The sequence below is a fragment of the Polypterus senegalus genome, chromosome 18 (assembly GCF_016835505.1).
Source record: "Polypterus senegalus isolate Bchr_013 chromosome 18, ASM1683550v1, whole genome shotgun sequence".
Taxonomy (NCBI): Eukaryota; Metazoa; Chordata; class Cladistia; order Polypteriformes; family Polypteridae; genus Polypterus; species Polypterus senegalus.
In genome coordinates this window covers 722,092-740,990 of record NC_053171.1, presented here as the reverse complement: position 1 = coordinate 740,990, position 18,899 = coordinate 722,092, and the positions used below count along the sequence as shown (strand labels likewise).

Here is an 18,899-nt window from a genome sequence, read left to right as displayed (position 1 = left end):
TGGAAGAATGAATACTGTCAGGAAGAATATCCTTCTTAAGCCTCTTTTCAATTTCATAGCATTCCAATATACATTAATAAATCAGTTTTTTTAAGAAGTTAGAATCAATCATAACCTCATTTATTTAGAATTAAAAACATCCACGTATCCAAAGGGCGACTCTACAAAGACCTAAGGTAGAGGGTGGCATGGCTCTACCTGACTTTCAGTTTTATTATTGGGTGGCAAATATGCAAACTATAAAAACCTGGACATGGACACAAATAGATGAATATGCACAGTTTTTCCCGCAACAGAAATAAAATCCTGCAGTACTTCTTTATATTAATTGCTTTGTACCTCAGTAAATACAAGTTATCACCAATATACTAACAACCCAATTGTGCTTCACTCACTCAAAATATGGAAACAATGTAAGAAGTACTTCAAGACAGAGAAGCTTTAATCTGTGATACCTCTGCACGAGAACCACCTTTATCTACCCTCTCAAACGTACACAGTTTTTAATGTCTGGAAAACATTCAGGATTAAATCACTTAGAGATCTGTACATAGACAACGTCTTCACAATTACACTCTAAATGTAACTTTCCAGAATCACATTTCTTTCATTATCTTCAAATTAGAAACTTTGCAAAATTAAACCTGCCCAATTTTTCCTCTTATCCCACCTGCCTCTATTCTTCTACTCTAAATATTGATCAGTCTTGAGGACTCAGACAGCATTTCTGTAATATATAAAAACATTTTAAAGTTGCTCCCTTTCAAAGATCCCAGAGTACAGTGTGAAAAGGATCTCTCACTCAACATCTCAGAAAAGGAGTGGAAGGCCAGCAATGCACAGAATTCATTCAAGCTCCATTTGCTCAAAGCATACAATTATTCAACTTAAAATCATCTATCGAGCACATCTGTCTCGTTTATAATTGTCCAGAATGTTTCCAGTGCAGGATCCAACCTGTGAATGTTGCAATCAAGTTCCAGCCTCACTGGGCCACACCAAATTAACAACATTTTGGACAAAAACCTTAAAATGCCTTTCAGACAGCCTTGGTGTCTCACTCCCTCCTAATCCATTAGCAGTTGTGTTTGGTGGGCTCACAGAGGGGCTTAAAGTGGAGAAGGACAACCAAACTGTGATTGCCTTTACTACACTATTGCCACGTACACTCATCCTGCTCATCGAATCCTAACTGATCTTATATGTTATCTGAAATTGAAAAAAATATAATTCTCACTTAAAGGATCTGTACAAAACATTTTAAAAACCTGGCAGAATTTAATCAATAACATTTTAGAATAAGCATTTAAATAGAGAAAGTGGATCCTCTTCTACTATTTATTTTTATATTTAATTACTTACAGTCTTTTTCCTGCTATTAAAGTTTTACTCTTCCAGCCCAGCTCTCTTTCTCATGTGTGTGGGTTGATTTGTTTCAAACCTAGTTTTGTAAAACTTAACTTATTTGTATGAAATGTCATTTGATTTTAATAAAATCAATAAAATAAAAAAAAAAGAAAGAAAAGTCTTTAAGAAATGTATAGTGCCGAGATTAGCGTTGCTGCCTCACAGGTCCGAAATCCTGGATATAAATCTGAACCCTTGAGCCTCAGCAGTCAGCAGGGTCCTTTTCTGTATCTGTTGGTTTACTTTGCGATATTCCAGTTTTTCTACCACAATCCATAATTGTGTGTGTTACGTTAATTGCCAAATTTATATTTTACAAGTGGGAGTGTGAATGTGTGTTTGTGCAGGACCCTGTCGTGTGGTGCCCTCGAGTCCTGTCCAGGTTTGGTTTCCAACTCGTGCCTTTCATTTCCTAAATAGGCAAAATAGATAGAAAGTGAATGGATGAGTTCTTAAACTTTCCAATTGTAATTTACAACCCAGCCTTACATGTTCACTACAGTTGTATTCATATTTGTAAAACTGGTCGCTTATCACTATAAAGGAAACAAAACATTCAAAGCCAGCTAAGATTACTTTGATTATTCAAATTGACATGCGTTTATCCTGGAAGACTCACCTGGCCTTCTTACAGTCAAAGCATGAAAAACATGCAGTTTAAAAAGATAAAAAACAAAAATTCAAAACCCACAGAATTTTCAGATGTTCTTTGACATCCAAGAAAACTTAAAACAACTTGCAAAGAAACAACCAAATGGACACAGTGGTACTAACAGTAAGTGTGTAATTACTGCTGAAGAACACATTGAAGCTGAACTTACAGAAGTGCAGAGTGGACACTTGACAAGCCGTTACTGTCAACTTATTCTTTGGTATCTCCTTTATTTATCTGTTCTTTACCTTTTACTGCAAGCTGCTGACTAAAAGACCCTTCCACTTTCCAGACCCCCTTGGGTTTCACCCCACAAAATGTTTGTCATTGAGACCCTGAGCTGCGGTGTTTCAGTCTCTCCTCCTCTCAAGTCCAGTGCTGCTTCACTGAGAATGGAGGACACCACTAAACAAAGAGCGCCACCCAGTGGGGTGTGAGGGTATGTGCTGTCCACTCACCTTCAGTCATCTGATATACGACAAGTACCGGCAGAAACATCAAAAGAAACAGACTGGCTCTGAGAATAAATGAAATCATAACTGGAGAAGACTCTGGAGAGACAGAAAAAGACAGAAAAGTCACAAAGTCACCAAGAGAAGAATCAAATCTCCCAGATAAAGTCGGCATGGTTTATAAATAAGAGTTTAACAATGATAGTCTGCATTGATTTCTTTAGCTCAACTTTTAAATTTCCAAAGCTTTAAAAGGGTATTCAGTTTACAACTCTCATTTCACCTTTTGATGTGTTGGAAAATTAAATACATTAAAGTTGAAAATACACATGACATGCAGATAAATGTACAGTACATATAAGAATAACCAGCAGTCTTTAAAATGAACATTTACAGTGTTGAGATACATAATCTATACTAATAAAAGCCAAAGCCCTCATTGACTGACTGACTGACTCACTAACTCATCACTAATTCTCCAACTTCACGTGTAGGTAGAAGGCTGAAATTTGGCAGGCTTATCCCTTACAGCTTACTTACAAAAGTTAAGCAGGTTTCATTTTGAAATTCATCACGTAACGGTCGATAATGGTCGACAACATCCACCAGGTTGAACTTTCTTATTTATGGCCCCATCTTCACGAAATTTGGTAGGCGGCTTCCATGCGCTGACCAAAACCAATGTACGTACTTATTTCGGTGGTATGACACCACTGTCAGCTGCCATATTGACCTTTTCAACGTCACTAATTCTCCAACTTCCCGTGTAGGTGGAAGGCTGAAATTTGGTACTTATTTCGGTGGTATGATACCACTGTCGCCATATTGAACTTTTCAATGGTCTTCGTTACTTATGGGCCCATCTTCAAGAAATTTGGTACGCGGGTTCCCAACGCTAACTGAATCCTACTTACGTACATATATATGTCCATAGCCTGCAGCTCGGTCACCGTGTGAGGTGGCGTTGAGTCCCCGATCCCAACACCTCCCGCGTGGTTGGCTGCCTGCCTATATAAGGCCACCCATCGCTCCAGTCTCTACATTCCCTTCCTTGCTTCACCACGGGATTCACGTCTCCCTGCTGATAACTGCAGCCTTTTTATTTAATCCACGGCTTCTCCGCCGTTTTATTGTTCATTTATTACGATTACAGTTATTGTGTAGGTAGTTTAGACTTACTTTACATTGTTCAGGTACCCATTTCCTTTATCATTCCAACCGTACCCTCATTAACATGTCTATCGAGGTGATCACCATCGATCAAAGAACTGTCACTTACCGAGTGGTTTCCATGCCCGGAGATGGCACCTACCTTTTCCATTCTCTTTGTTACATATTGCACGGCCATATCAGGCTCACTCTTGATATCCGGAGGAACAATGTGTCTTATGTATTGAATGACTGGCACAGGTTCAAGGTGTGGACGGTACAGGAGATAATTATACTACACAGGAACACTATAAGAGTGAAATGCTTAAGTCCTTCACCTATGGTTCTGCATGTGAACTGATGGCTGCTGCTGAATTGTTCGGTTGTCGCTTTCAAGTGTACCGAAATGGCCAAATATTTTGCACCTTTCGACAACCGCCAATGCCTCTTAAACATCTTAGATTCACAGGTGACGATTTCAGTAGTGGACACTTTGATGTTTATGAATGTTTAAACTCTCAAAAGCTGGATGTGAAGTTATCGATGAAACTGGTTGTATACTTACAACGCTTGACAGATGCTGAATGTCTCTTCAACACAAGTCCTACAAATACTGTCGTCATTGAAACAAACCATGAAACTCAAACCGATTATGACAGCAACAATCCAAGCTGTGAGATTTGAAACAAGATTACTGTTCACATGGCCAACTGTACATTGCATGCTTAAGAGTAAGCTCAGCTGGTCATATTACAACCGGAGGGCCGAACTCACAATGTGGTATACAAAGAGATCCTTAACAAATAATTATTGGTATATTTTCCCTCAGTTTAAAAAGATTTAAATTTCTTCTTAATAAAACTTTTAAGGCAGTACTTTGCCACTACGAAGCGCGGGTATTTTGCTAGTATTCAATAATCAATACTTCATCTGATTTTTGTTGAGAGTAAGAATAAGGTTTAAAAATAATTTGAGCATTTTCATTGACTTTTATATGTGGAGGAAAGCCGAAAAGTCATTATCGCTTCATTTTAATGACTGGCTGAAATTTTTTATACTGTGTCTGATTTTTCTTCAGTGATCCATAAACCTCTGAGGACTCGGTCAACCTGTAAGTTGTGCCCTGAGATAAATTCGGCCTTAGTAAATGACAAGGGTTACGCTAAGTAAGATACGACCTGCAAACAGAGAGAACTTGAGAAGGTCACTCTGTTAAAATCACACTTTGTTTCTTTTACACACTCGTCACCCTGGTTCATCCCTGATCTACACACCATGAAAGCACATGGCAGGCAATCAGAATGTCTCTATAAAAAGACTGACAGCTCTTTCTGTACATGCAGCCATTTATAAAGAACTTCTGGATTCAAAGAGGAAAGCCATTTCCGAGGGTAAAACTGTGTATTTCTTTAACATTATTAATAATGGTGAGGGAATCCACGTGTTTTATTTTCCACCAATCAGAAACTCAACCATGAAATATTCCATCACCATGTTCTTCATCTTTTATTTGGGAAAAAAAATAACAATTAGTTTCTTTATAAAGTCAATCCATCCATCAACACCTTGGACCATCCATCACCATAACTAAACCTTCTTATCTGTAAGATTTGGAGCTGAGAGCAGTCCTGACCACAATATTGATACACTTGTTCTGTTTGACTCTTTTTTTGTCAGTGAGCTTGTTGAATAAAAAACTCCTCCATCTTTTTTTTTTATTTTTACTTTACCTTTATTCAACCAGGCAAAACAGATTAAGAACATGTTTCTCATTTACAACTGTGGCCTGGAAAGGGCAAAGCCTTAAGAGGGAAATGGGGGGTAAGAACGAAATTACGAAAAGAAAAAGGAAAAAGAAAGAAAAAAAAATAATAAAGAAAGAAAGAAATGAAGCAAGAAACAGTGAACAAGTTACATGTTTACATAAAATGTCATAAAATATTATATAAACAATATGAACATTGGAGCAGCAATGAATTGGAGCAGCTAGCCTAAATAACAGAGACAAACGTCTTTATAATAAGCTGAAATCCGTGATTGGAAAGATGATTTAGGAATGAAATTATTCAATTTTAACATTTTCTGCAGGTCATTCCAGTCTCTAGCAGCAGCATTCTGAAAAGACGACAGGCCAAGTACAGAAGTAGCCTTAGGAACTATCAGCAGAATCAGATTAGCAGAACGAGTATTATACACAGAAGAAGAAAAGTGTAACAATTCCTGTAAGTAAGGAGGGGAAAAACCAAGGAGAGTTTTGTAAATAATCATAAGCCAATGGATTTTACGGCGGGTGTACAATGAAGACCAGTTGAGAGAAGAATACAGGGTACAATGATGGGTTTTGAAAGGAGCATTTGTTATGAACTGGATGGCAGAGTGATAAAGAACGTCGAGCTTCTGAAGCAGGTCTTTGGATGCTGATCTGTAAATAACATCACCATAGTCAAACATGGGAAGGATTGTCATTTGAACCAGAGTTTTCCTAGCAGATGATGTAAATGCAGAACGCATTCTATAAAGGAACCCAAGTTTTAATTTGATCCTAGACTTCAGATTGTCAATGTGTTTTGAGAAAGATAGAGTATTATCCAGCCAAATTCCCAGATATTTATATTCAGTAATCTGGTCCAGTGGTGTCCCGTCAAGGGAACAGATACCTGGAGAGCTTGATGGAATATGACCTTTTTTTACCGAACCACATAACTTTAGTTTTGGAAGTATTTAACTGGAGGTGCAAATCAGAAAGAGTCAATTGCAAACTATTAAAACTAAGTTGGAGTTGCTGCAAGACTGTAGCAGGGGAAGGACCTGTAGAGTAAAGAATTGTGTCATCAGCGTAAAGATGGATAGATGAATCTGTAACCGAATTAGCGACAGTATTAATATAAATAGAAAAAAGTGTAGGTCCAAGTATTGATCCCTGCGGGACACCATTGGTGACTGGGAGAGGCTGAGAAAGAAGTAGTTCAGATTTCACAGACTGCACTCTATCAGTAAGATAATTGGTAAGATAATCTTCTTACAAGGCCCCACACCAGCTGCCTTAGTCCAGATTCATAGGCCTGTTTTATTTACTTATGTAGTGGACATTGTTAACATGTCTCTTGTATCTTGTATTGTATCCACCAAACAAATACAAAGTGGCTTCTATCACAAAAGTGCTGAAAAGGCAAGGACTTGATCAGGATGAATCCTCTAATTATAGACACATCTTCAACCTTAAATTTTTGAATAAGGTGCTGGAATGTCAGACTTAATGTCTTGTTTAGAAAGGCACCAGGGGCCTCATGTATAAATGGTGCGTAGGCACAAAAATGTTGCATATGCCCGTTTTCACACTCACTTTGAGAATTTAAAAAAATTAAACTTGGCGTAAAGCCACACACAATTCACGGCAGCCTCCAACCTTGTGTATGTATGTTTTCTGCTCGGTTTAGCAAAGTGCCGGCACCCAGCATCAAATCAGTGCAACTGTTTCTGTGGTCTGCTTTTCTTTTTTATCAAATACACAGAAATGAATTGCATATCATTTACAAATTTAGTTCACCTGATTGTAATCATTTTGTCACAATATCATGGTGAACAGAATGGCCAAACTATTCCAGCTACCATGGCTGGTTTAGCATTGTTAGAAGACATCGCAAATGGAAGAATTAGAAGAGAGGGTGTTTTTATGGATTATGATGACTGGCTTCTAAATTGTTTTCAGTTATAATCTTGGAGTTGAAGTTTGCTGAACTGACGCTGGCTTTACAAAGGCAGACTTTGAGGAACTGTGCTCTACCTGCTGCTTTGCAAGCAGCTTTTGTAATACAGTATTGTCTGAAACATAATAAGCAGACGGCGGGCTGCAACTCGCATTTCCATGTCGACTGTGATATCCGATTACTTCTTTTTTATTTTGTGGACTGTCCAACTTTCTGAACTTAACTTTTTGAGTGTCTCCCCAATGCTTTTGTTGCTTATAGCACTGCTTAAGCCAACAGATAATACGTGTTCCTTCCCTCCAATAAGCATTGGCTGAATTTCTTCTTTTTTTCATATGCTTTTTTCATTGTCTTTTACCAAACACTAAACGGAAGGTGATGTTTATATTGATTTGCATATTAAAACATGCAGAATTCTGGGACGAGTCATGGTGAGACTGAAGGCACATGCACATGCATTATTATGGAGCAGAAATGCATGGAAATTGACTTACTCTTGGTTTTGTGCATCTGAAGTTTTTGTGCATACGAACATTTCCACTTTTGTCCGTACACCATGTTTTAGTGTTAATTCTACACCTGCTGGTATACATGAGGCCATAGTGTTTAAACCATATCAGTTTCAGGGCTAAGCACAGTACCTAGACTGTATTGGTGAAGGATGTGAATGATCTTCTTATAGCTGCTAATCAAAGTAACTGTTTTTTAGTACCACTTGATCTTTCAGCAGCATTTGACATCGTGAGCCATTCTATGCTCATTCAACATCTGCAGCCTTATTTGGGTCTTACAGATGTAGTAGCACTGGAATGCTGTCAGACTTATCCAACTGGCAGACTGGAACTAATGTCAGTTGGCAGCCACACATTCCAACTGAAGCACTTGGCCCCTTTATCTTGTCCCTTTGGGTGAGATTATTGAACAGCTTACTCTCCGCTTGATTATTGTAATGCTCTTTTCTTTTGTGCTTCAAGCAAAGTGCTAAATAGACTACAAGATGTAGAGAATTCTGCAGCCAGAATTTTAACACCAGCCAAACCAAGGGAACATATAACTAGTTGATTCATTTCGCTCCACTGGCTCCCTATTATATATCAGATCTCTTTTAAGATTCTTATATTAACATATAAAGCTTTTCATCACAAAGGTTCTATCTATATTTTTCAAGTGTTTTAAATTACTACACCCTGTCACAATCTAAGGCCGTCCAATGTTGAATTTCTTGTTGTCCCACTCACTAAGTGCAAGTCACTGGGTGATCAAATTTTGAGTTCAGATTATAGAACTTTTAGACAGTCCTCCTTAACGTCTGCTTTTCTAAAAAATCTATAGATGAATCTTTTTAAAGAAGCTTTTATTTGTGTGGCAGACAGCAGAAACTACAGGGCTTCATGGGAGTTGTAGTTCAGCACAGCCCTGTTGGGTTACGTGAGTGCCGTCAGTGAGTGCTGCAGGGATTGTGGAGTCATACTTTGTCGGGCTACCGGACAACCCTAATGGGCCACCAGAAGGACTCCCATCTGCAGGATTATAGAAGCCCACTGCCACTGTTTCAGAGTCAGAACTGGGAAGTGGAAGACAAAGCTTGCTGGCAGAGGAGGGGAGGTTGGAGGATAGGCAAAAGACAGAGAGAAGGAAGACACAGAGAGAAGAAGAAAAATAATTGTTGTTTGTACTATTTCATTCTGTTTGGTGCTTCTAGACTATGTGCAAGTGGGATACATTTGGGAAGAGTTTCCCACAACAGAATAAAAGCCTGTGTTATGCTTGAACTTGTGTCTGAGTCGGTCTGTGTCAGGTCTGGTGAGCTGGTGTGCTGGGCCACAATGTGCTAAATATATTTAGTAATTTTGGTTGTCTTATAAATCTGCTCATAATATTGATTGTCTTATTAATATTGTTTTTTTAATGCTTTTCTTTGAACATGTAAGTACAGTGTTCATGACTGTTATGGAAGGTGCTGGTAATAAAAATGTATTATTATTATTTTTATTACTGAGAATATAAGAAGAGGAGAGAGAAGTAGAGACAAAGAGAACCATTGAAGAACACCCAATTCACTGGATATATTGTAGTTTAATGGCTGCCCCCTTTGGTAAAGGTAAGGTTGATAAAGCCTTTCATGCCACACTACTCTTCATTCTCTCAGATATACAATAAACAGAGAAATTCAAGGTTTCTCCTCTCTTTATCTACTTTTCATTCATCCTGTACAAGCAATAATAGTAAAATACTGATTTAAGGGTGGTGAATAACTGCTAATATATGCCGATATAACCCAGCCACAGGGGATGCACAAACAGTGTGTTTCGTTATTCTGGTCTCAAGCCTTGATAAATGGGGAGGGTTACGTCAGGAACGGCATCTGGTGTAAACTTTTGCCAGATCAATATGTGGACAACAATACAGATTTCCATACCGGATAGGTCAAGTCATGAATTAACAATGGCCCCCACCAGTACTGTTAGCCAACGGGATGCTGGTGGAAATTGGCCTACTGTTGGCAGATAAAGGAGAAAAAGAGGGGGGAGAATTGTGTGTGGAGGCAGGAGGAGAGGAGGAAGAGAAAGAGATTGGACTTGAGAGTTGGAAATGTTGACAGAATGACTGCTAAGGGGAGAGAGTTAGCTGATGTGATGGAGAGAAGGAAGGTTTTTTTATTGTGCGTTCAAGAGACTAAATGGAAGGGGAGTAAGGCCAGGTGGATCGGAGGTGGATTGAAATTGTTCTATCATGGTGTGGATGGGAGGAGAAATGGGGTAGGGGTTATTCTGAAGGAACAGTATATCAAGAGTGTTTTGGGAGTGAATAGAGTGTCAGACAGAGGAATATTTATGAAGCTGGAAATTGAAGGTGTGATGATGAATGTTGTTAGTGCATTTGCACCGCAAGTTGGGTGTGCGATGGATGAGAATGAAGATTCCTGGAGTGAGCTGGATGGAGTGATGGACAGTGTACCCAAGGGACAAAGAGGGTTGATTGAAGCAGATTTTAATGAACATGTTGGTGAAGGGAACATTGGGGATGTGTTGGTGATAGGTAGGTATGATGTCAAGGAGAAGAAAGAAGAAGGTCAGATGATAGTGGATTTTGCGAAAGGGGTGGACATGGCTGTGGTGAATACTTTATTTTAAGAAGGAGGAACATAGGGTGACATACAAGAGTGATGGAAGATACACACAGGTAGATTATATCCTATGCAGAAGAGTCAATCTGAAGGAGACTGAAGACTGCAAAGCAGTGCCAGGGGAAAGTGTAGTTAGTCAGCATAGGATGGTAGTCTGTTGGATGAGTTTGCAGATCAAGAAGAGGAGGAGAGTGAGGGCAGAACCATGGATCAAACGGTGGAAGTTGAAAAAGGAAGACTGCAAGGCTGAGTTTAGGAAGGAGATAAGACAGGCACTGGGTGGAAGTGAAGAGTTACCAGACAGTTGGAAAACTACAGCTAAAGCATTAAGGGGGAGAGCAAGAAGGGTGCTTGGCGCGACATCTGGACAGAGGAAGGAGGACAATGAAACCTGATGGTGGAATGAGGAAATATAGGAGAGTATACAGAGGAAGAGGTGGGTGAAGAAGTGGGATAGTCATAGCGATGCATAAAGCAGACAAGAGGTCAAGGAGAAAAGGCACAAAGTGAAGAGAGGGGTGGTGAAGGCTAAAGGAAAAGAGTATGATGAGTTGCATGAGAGGCTGGACACTAAGGAGGGAGAAATGACATCTTCTGATTGGGATTGGCTAGACAGAGGGACCGAGCTGGTAAAGATGTTCAGCAGGCTAAGGTGATAAAGGATAAAGACAGAAACGTACTCACAAGTTAAGAAAGTGTGTTTGGCAGATGGAAAGAGTACTTTGAGAGGCTGATGAATGAAGAGAATGAGAGAGAGAGAAGGTCAGATGATGTGGTGATAGTGAATAAGGAAGTGCAACAGATTAGCAAGGAGGAAGTAAGGACAGCTATGAAGAGGATGAAGAATGGAAAGGCCGCTGGTCCAAATGACATACCTGTCGAAGCATGGAGGTGTTTAGGAGAGATGGCACTGGAGTTTTGTTTTGTTTAATGTAATTTTGAAAAGTGAGAAGATGCCTGAGGAGTGGAAAAGAAGTGTACTGGTACTGACTTTAAGAATAAGGGATCTGTGCAGAGCTGTAGTAACTTCAGAACAATAAAATGAAGCATGAGCAGCAGTATGGTTTCATGACAGGAAAGAGCACCACAGATGTGATGTTTGTTCTGAGGGTGTTGATATAAAAGTATAGAGAAGGCCAGAAGGAGCTGCATTGTGTCTTTGTGGACCAGTGTTTCTATGTGCTGAAGATATTTTTAGTGATTTTAGTTTGAAAAGCTGAAACAAAAGCAACGGGTGTGGCACAATTTTTTGGATGTTATGAAGGGTGAGTGAATAGGGGTGTACATATATGTTGTGTACTAAAAGCAGTGTCAGTGGCCATGAACAACTGGTGAGGGCTTCATTGCATGTGCCCTGTTAGAGCATCTGTTAAATCTAAATCTCTAGAAGAGCTGCAAAGCACATTTTATATGAAATTTAACATGTTTCAATTATGAAGAATTCCCTCTCGTCGCACTGTTTATAAGTGGCTTGATAAATTTCAGTCTCTTGCTGAAGGACATGTTTGTTAGACCATTGAGAACTTTAAGAATTGCATGAAATATTCAAAGGCTGAGACAAACTGTAGACATTCAGCAGGATGTCAGTCAGTACTGTTAGTATTAAGCAGTTCAACAAGGTGTTCATTAAGATTTATCCTGTCACAATATGAAATACAAATAGTTTGTGGATTTCTAGGAATAATAGGTCTTCTTTTTTTAACTCATTTCGAATGAGTTATTTATTTCTAAATAATGTTATTGAAGGCACAGTAAATCAACTGTATCGATAAATTGTTTTTTGACTACTTTACTCCTTATCCATTGTCATGAATTAAGTAAATAAGTTACTTGGTGTTTCATACAATTCTTTTCTAAATCATCATATATTTGCACCTCACTGTAAAAATTTAATTCACTCAACTTTACAAAGTCTTACACCAAGTATTGACAGTGGTAGTGATGACCCTCAGGAATCTTTTCCATATTTTGAATAATAATGTTTGTTTTATTAACAATACATTTCTTTGCACTTTTTCCTTGTAATAATATTCATATAATAAACACACTTGACACGCTACTGTTATTTGTCTATTTAAGGCTCCAGTGTTATTATTATAATAATCCTCTTCTTGGGTCCCAGTAGGAGTACCGATTTCCTTTTTTAGGTCCTCACATTATGAAGTTGCAGAACTCCTGAGGTAAACTAATTAAAATGCAAATCAATTAAACCCAAGACAACACAATCTGGTCCACTAGCAGCAGTAACTGGATAACAATGGAGAAAATGGCTGAAATGAAAACCTGTAGTCATTACAGCCCTCCAGGATCTGAGGTTGATACCCTTAAATGAAGGTCACATCACATGCACAACTACAGAATATTCAGAATGGCTTATTCTTTTTCTGATCTTAATGTCATTGGAAAGAGCAGGAAATGGTAGAAGTCAGGACAAACAGTGAGAAAGACAGAGACAGACAGACAGATAGTGGAGAAGACGCCTGCACTCACCTCTCACGGTCACCTGCACTCGCACACTTGTTTTCTTCTCAGTCTTCTTCCCTTCTTCCTCCACCTCACACCAGTAACTGCCAGACTTCTCTGGTCGAGCTGATGAAATTGTGAACTCCAACTCTGAAGCTCTTTGACTCACAGGTTCCTCGTCTCTGTAGAATTTGTATGTCAAGGGTGTCCCCTGAAATCGACTCTCAGACTGACACCTCAGGGTCACATTATCCCCTTGCCACAATATGGTACTGGGGTGGACTGTCAGGGTGGGCTTGGTGAACAGCTCTGTGGAGATTAAGAGAGGAGAAAACAATAAACAGGATGAGTAACTGAAATAATCATGAAAATTACACAATAAAAAAATAATTAAAAATAATCTTTAATGTTGATGTTTGACTCAACAAAACTGCCTGCTGTACGAGTCTGAGCTTCACTGCTCTGAGTAAAACCAATGAAAGAAAAAAAACTTTGATCAGAAGAAAGTGCAACTTATAACAAAAACTTAGTGGCTTTGGTGATTTTAATCACATAGTTTAGGTATCCTATGCTTGCCACATTAGAGTGCTTATCAAGTATTATTTAAAAATGCATGTATTTGATTTTATTTTATAAAATTAAAAATGCAAACTGCATTCATTTGTACAGATCAAATAACACGCCTTCCGCCACTTGGCTCTGGTTCAGCTCTTAACTGTCATGTCTTCTGTTCTGAGTTTACGTGTCCATTATGTGTTTGTGTGAATTTCCTTCAGCGTATCACGTCAATCTGCATTGTTATGGTGGGCTGGTGTCCCTTCCAGGGCTGATTTCTGTCCTGCCCCCCAATATTAATGTTCACTTCCTGAAGCTCTGGGCTGGAGAAGTAGAAATGAATGAATGAGTTAATTAATGAAATGTTTGCACTCTCTCTTTCTTTTTTTTTTTTTTTTTTTTATTTATTTATTTATTAATTTTATTACAATCAATACATAGCAATCAAGTTTTTACAAAAAAAGAATTATGCTAAGAACAGATCGATCCCCACCCTGAGAGAGAGCAAGCCAAACGGTGTAAAATTTAAGGCTTGTAAAAATACCTAAATCAACAAATTCTCTGTGCTTTATAAAATCATTTCAAAATATTACTGATTAGATCCTGCCATGTTTTGAAAAAAGTCTGCACAGATCCTCTAACTGAGTATTTGATTTTTCCAATTTTAAATAATATAACACATCAGTTTCCCACTGACTTAAAAGAGGAGAGTTTGGGTTCTTCCAGTTTATCAGAATAAGTCTGCGTGCCAACAGTGTAGTGAATGCAATCACAATTTGTTTGTCCTTCTCCACTTTAAGACCCTCTGGAAGAACCCCAAACACAGCTGTTAATGGGTTAGGAGGGATTGTGAGTCCAAGGCTGTCTGAGAGGTAATTAAAATTTTTGTCCAGAATAATGTTAATTTGGTGCAGGCCCAGAACATGTGACCTAGTGAGGCTGGGGCTTGGTTGCAACGTCAGCAGGTTGGATCATGCCCTAGAAACATTTTGGAGAGTTTTAGATGAGACAGATGTGCTCGATATATAATTTTGAGTTGTATAATTGTATGCTTTGTGCATATGGAGCTTGAGTGAATTCTCTGCATTGCTACTTTCCACTCCTTTTCTGATATATTAATTGAGAGGTCATTTTCCCAGTGTCCTCTTGGATCTTTGAAAGGAAGGGATTGTAAAAGGATTTTATATATTGTAGAGATGGAGTCTAACTCCTTGAAATTGAGCAATAATTTTTCCAGCGTGGATGAGGGTGCAAGATGAGGAAAATCTGGAAGGTTCTGTTTAACAAAGTTCCTGATTTGAAGATAGTGAAAGAAATTTGTAGCTGGAATGTTAAATTTGGAATGTAATTGTTCATAGGATGCAAAGACGTTGTCTATATAAAGATCTCTAAGAAAGTTAATTCCAAATTTTTCCAGATATTAAAACTGCATATGTTTGTGAGGGTTGAAAGAGGTGGTTCTTTGCAGGGTGCCACAGAAAGAAGCTTCTCCGTCTTAAAATGCTTTCTACATTGGTTCCAGATTCTAAGTGAGTGGAGCACAATTGGGTTATTAGTGTATTGCCGATAACGTGTGTTTATTGGAGCACAGAGCAGGGAATACAAAGAAGTACTGCAGGATTTTACTTCTATTGCAGTCCATGCCTGTGTATGTTCTTCTATTTGTGTCCAGGTTCTTATCACCTGTATATTTGCCGCCCAGTAATAAAACTGGAAGTTAGGTAGAGCCATGCCGCCTTCTGCCTTTTGTCTTTGTAGGGTCGCTCTTTTTGATGTGTGGATGTTTAGAATTCCAAATAAATGAGGTTATTGTTGAATCTAATTGCTTAAAGAACGATTTATTAATGTATATTGGTATGTTTTGAAATAAAAAGGAGCTTAGGAAGAATATTCATCTTAACAGTGTTAATTCTTCCAGCTAGTGTGAGATGAAGGGTTGACCATCTATGCAAGTCTTGTTTAATTTTTTCCATGCAGACGACGAAATTTTGTTGATATAGAACTTTATGTTTACTTGTGATGTTTACCCGAGGTATTTAAACTGTTCTGCAATGATAAAAGGAAGGGTGTCTAATCTAATATTATATGCTTTGAATTCACCGGAAAGAGTACACTTTTATTCAGATTAATTCTGAGACCAGAGAGCTTTTGAAATTCTGTGAGTGCTGCTAAGACTGCAGGCACAGAATTTTCTGGGGTCCGATATATACAGTACCATGTCATCTGCATATAATGAGATTTTCTGTTCCAGTCCTTCTCTGCTAATCCCCTTTATCTGATCAGTATTTCGACAATGTATTGCCAGTGGTTCAATGGCAATTGCAAACAGCAGTGGTGACAAAGGGCATCCTTGTCTTGTGCCACGTTCTAGTTTAAAGTAGTCTGAGCAAATGTTATTGTTGTAGTTGCGTTTTCCCAAAATTATCAAAGTTCTGCAGCTTCAACTCAAAAAAAATTGGGATTCAACAAAAGCCTGATGCGCAGAAATGATTCCACAGACAAAGTATCTTCGTTTTTTAGAATTTAGTTAAGTTTTAAAGTAAAACAGTTTATACAAAACAAACAGGAAATTAAAATAGCAAAAAAAGAGAGAAATTAATGTTAAGAAAAGTTCAATTCTAAGCTTAATCTTGTTACATCTCAAATCGTTACTATTTACTTAATATTTCTGAACCATTTCAAAACGGTCAGAAAACTGTATCCCATTTCTAAGTTTAAATGGGTCTTTCAAGTCCCTCTTTACTGGGACTTGTTCCAAACAAACTGAGCTTATTATCACACTGTTATTCAGTTATAGTAAGAAGGTTCTATCTCTTGCTAACTTATAGGGGGAAAAGACTATACCATAAGTTATGACTATGAAAGGAATTTATATTTTATTCAAATTAAGCAAACATCAATATGAGTCTAACTCAAAACTTTAACTTTCTAAGATTGGCTCTTACATTTCCGGCCCCTAATTGACTATGCGGGAGCGGAGACAATTACTATACTTTACTTCAATATGAGCCAATTATTATTTATTAACTATTCTTTTCAAATCATTAGCAATAACACTGCAAACATATATCTTAAAAATTTCATATTTCAAACATTGGCTGTTTCTTGAAGCAGGCACAGTTTATTCACGGGTCTGTCCAGTGTGCTGGTTTTGGTCTGCACACAAACTCTTCTGACTGCACCTTTGGCATCTGGCATCGTCTTGATGACTCGACCCATTACCCAGGAATTGCGAGGTGTAGCTTTATCTACAATTAGAACAACGTCCCTGGTTCAAAATTTTCTTCTTGGTGCAAGCCATTTTGACGTTTTTGAAGTATTGGCAAATACTCTTTTGTCCATCTTTTCCAAAACAAATCAGCCATGTATTGAATTTGTTTCCAGCGTCTTCTTGGGTATGGTTCATTTTCTGAAATGAGTTTAGGTGGTATTTCAGGTTTTGTCTTCAATAATAACAAGTGATTGGGTGTGAGTGGTTCCAAATCATTTGGATCATCTGATGTCTTCGTAAGGGGTCTGTTATTGAGTATTGATTCCACTCTACACATCATTGTAGGGAGGTTTTCATCATCAAGTGATTTAGTGTTGAATTTAAAATCTTTCTTATGCTTCTGATTTGTCTTTCCCATACTCCACCTTGGTGAGAGGCTGATGGTGGATTAAAAATCCATTTGATTTGTTCTTGCATCATAGCGTCACTGATTTTTTTGTGTTCCAATTTTTTAGTAGCTTCTTGTAGCTCTCTTTCTGCTCCATTGAAATTTGTTCCATTGTCTGAGCGCATGATTTTAACTTGCCCTCTTCTATCTGTAAATCAGAGTATGGCTTGGATACAAGAATCAGTGTCTAAGCTATGTGCGATCTCTATGTGCGCAGCTCTGGTTGTTAGACATGTGAAGATTACCCCGTACCTCTTGACTAAACTTCTTCCTTTTTTGACTAGGAAGGGGCCAAAATAGTCAACTCCAACATTAGTGAATGGTGGTTGGTTTGATGCTAGGTGATCTTCTGGCAAATCTGCCATTTTTGCTCACCTGCTTTCGCATTGTATCTTCTGCATGTTGTGCACTTTGAAATTATTTTTCTGATAGCTGAATTTGCTTGAGGTATCCAGTATTTCTGGCGTAATTGTGCGAGCACATAGTTGCGCCCACAATGTCCAATTCGTTGATGAATGTGCTGCAATATGAGAGAAGCAACATGTGAATGCTTGTGTAGAATTGCAGGATGTTTAGCTTCTTCGGGCATTGCAGCTTTGCAGAGTCTTCCTCCAACTCTTAATATTCCATCTTGTATGATCAGGTCGAGTTTATAGATTTGACTGTTCTTTTTAACACAAGAGCTTTTAACTCTTCTGGAAATTCTTGCTGTTGACTTAGACGGATAAGCTCTGTTTCAGCTTTAACTAAGTCATCTAAAGAAATCGGACTTGGTTTTAAAGTCCGTTTATACTTTTTCATGTGCTTTGTGATGAGTGATTTTGTTTTTTAGATTACCTTTAGTCTGACTGGCTTCTAGTTGAAATGTTTTTCTTTCATTTCTTAAGTGCAACAGTATGTCTTTAAACTTGAGAAACCAAGCCACTGCTTTCTTCAAACGATGCCAATCTGAAAAGTAAGTGATTAGTTTGTTGATGGGTTCGGTCGCCTCTTCTACTCTTGTCATGTTAACTGCACAAATTTTAACTTCTGGATCATCTTCAAAGAGTGAATCGTTCAGTTGATCTGGTCTTTTTGGCCACTCACGTTCTGACTTCAATAAGAAACTTGGACCATGTGGTGTTCTTGAGAAACTTTTCTATGCTTAGCCCTCTAGAAGCTTGATCAGCCGGGTTAAGGACAGATGCGACATACCTCCACTGTGAAGGTTGTGAATGATCTCTGATCACGGAGATTCTGTTTGCAACAAAGGTCTTGAATCGAGTGCTTTCATTTGAAATGTATTTTAGCACCGTGGTGCTGTCAGTCCAAAATATAGATTCTCGTAAGGGCATTTGAAGCTCACCTTTAAGCATTTTGTCCATTTTAACTGCCACAATGGCTGCCGTCAGCTCCATTCTTGGAATTGTGACCTGTTTCAATGGTGCAACTCTTGACTTGCCCATCAGGAATGAACAATACCTTTTGCCCTCTTCATTTGTTAAAACAAGATAAGTGACAGTGCCATATCCATCTTCACTAGCATCTGCAAAATGGTGCATTTGTGCTGTCTTTATGGTTCCAAACCCAATAGGTTTGAAGCATCTGTTCACTTTATAGTCTGTGAGTAACTGCAAATCATCCATCCATTTTTTCCATTTCTGAATGTGTTTGACTTCTACTTCTTCATCCCACCCAAATTTCTCCTGACATAAGTCTCTCAGAATAAGCTTTGCTGGCATTAAGGCA

General features: G+C 38.4%; 1 protein-coding gene across 1 annotated transcript in view; it reads right to left on the bottom strand.

Annotated features, from left to right (window-relative positions):
* The window catches only part of LOC120519045 (Fc receptor-like protein 2), a 91,089-nt gene that overhangs the window by 49,879 nt on the left and 22,311 nt on the right, over positions 1–18,899 (bottom strand). Inside the window, exon 3 of the mRNA XM_039742122.1 lies at positions 12,985–13,266. Coding sequence (XP_039598056.1) covers positions 12,985–13,266 — 282 coding nt within the window. The remainder of the gene's footprint in view (positions 1–12,984; positions 13,267–18,899) is intronic.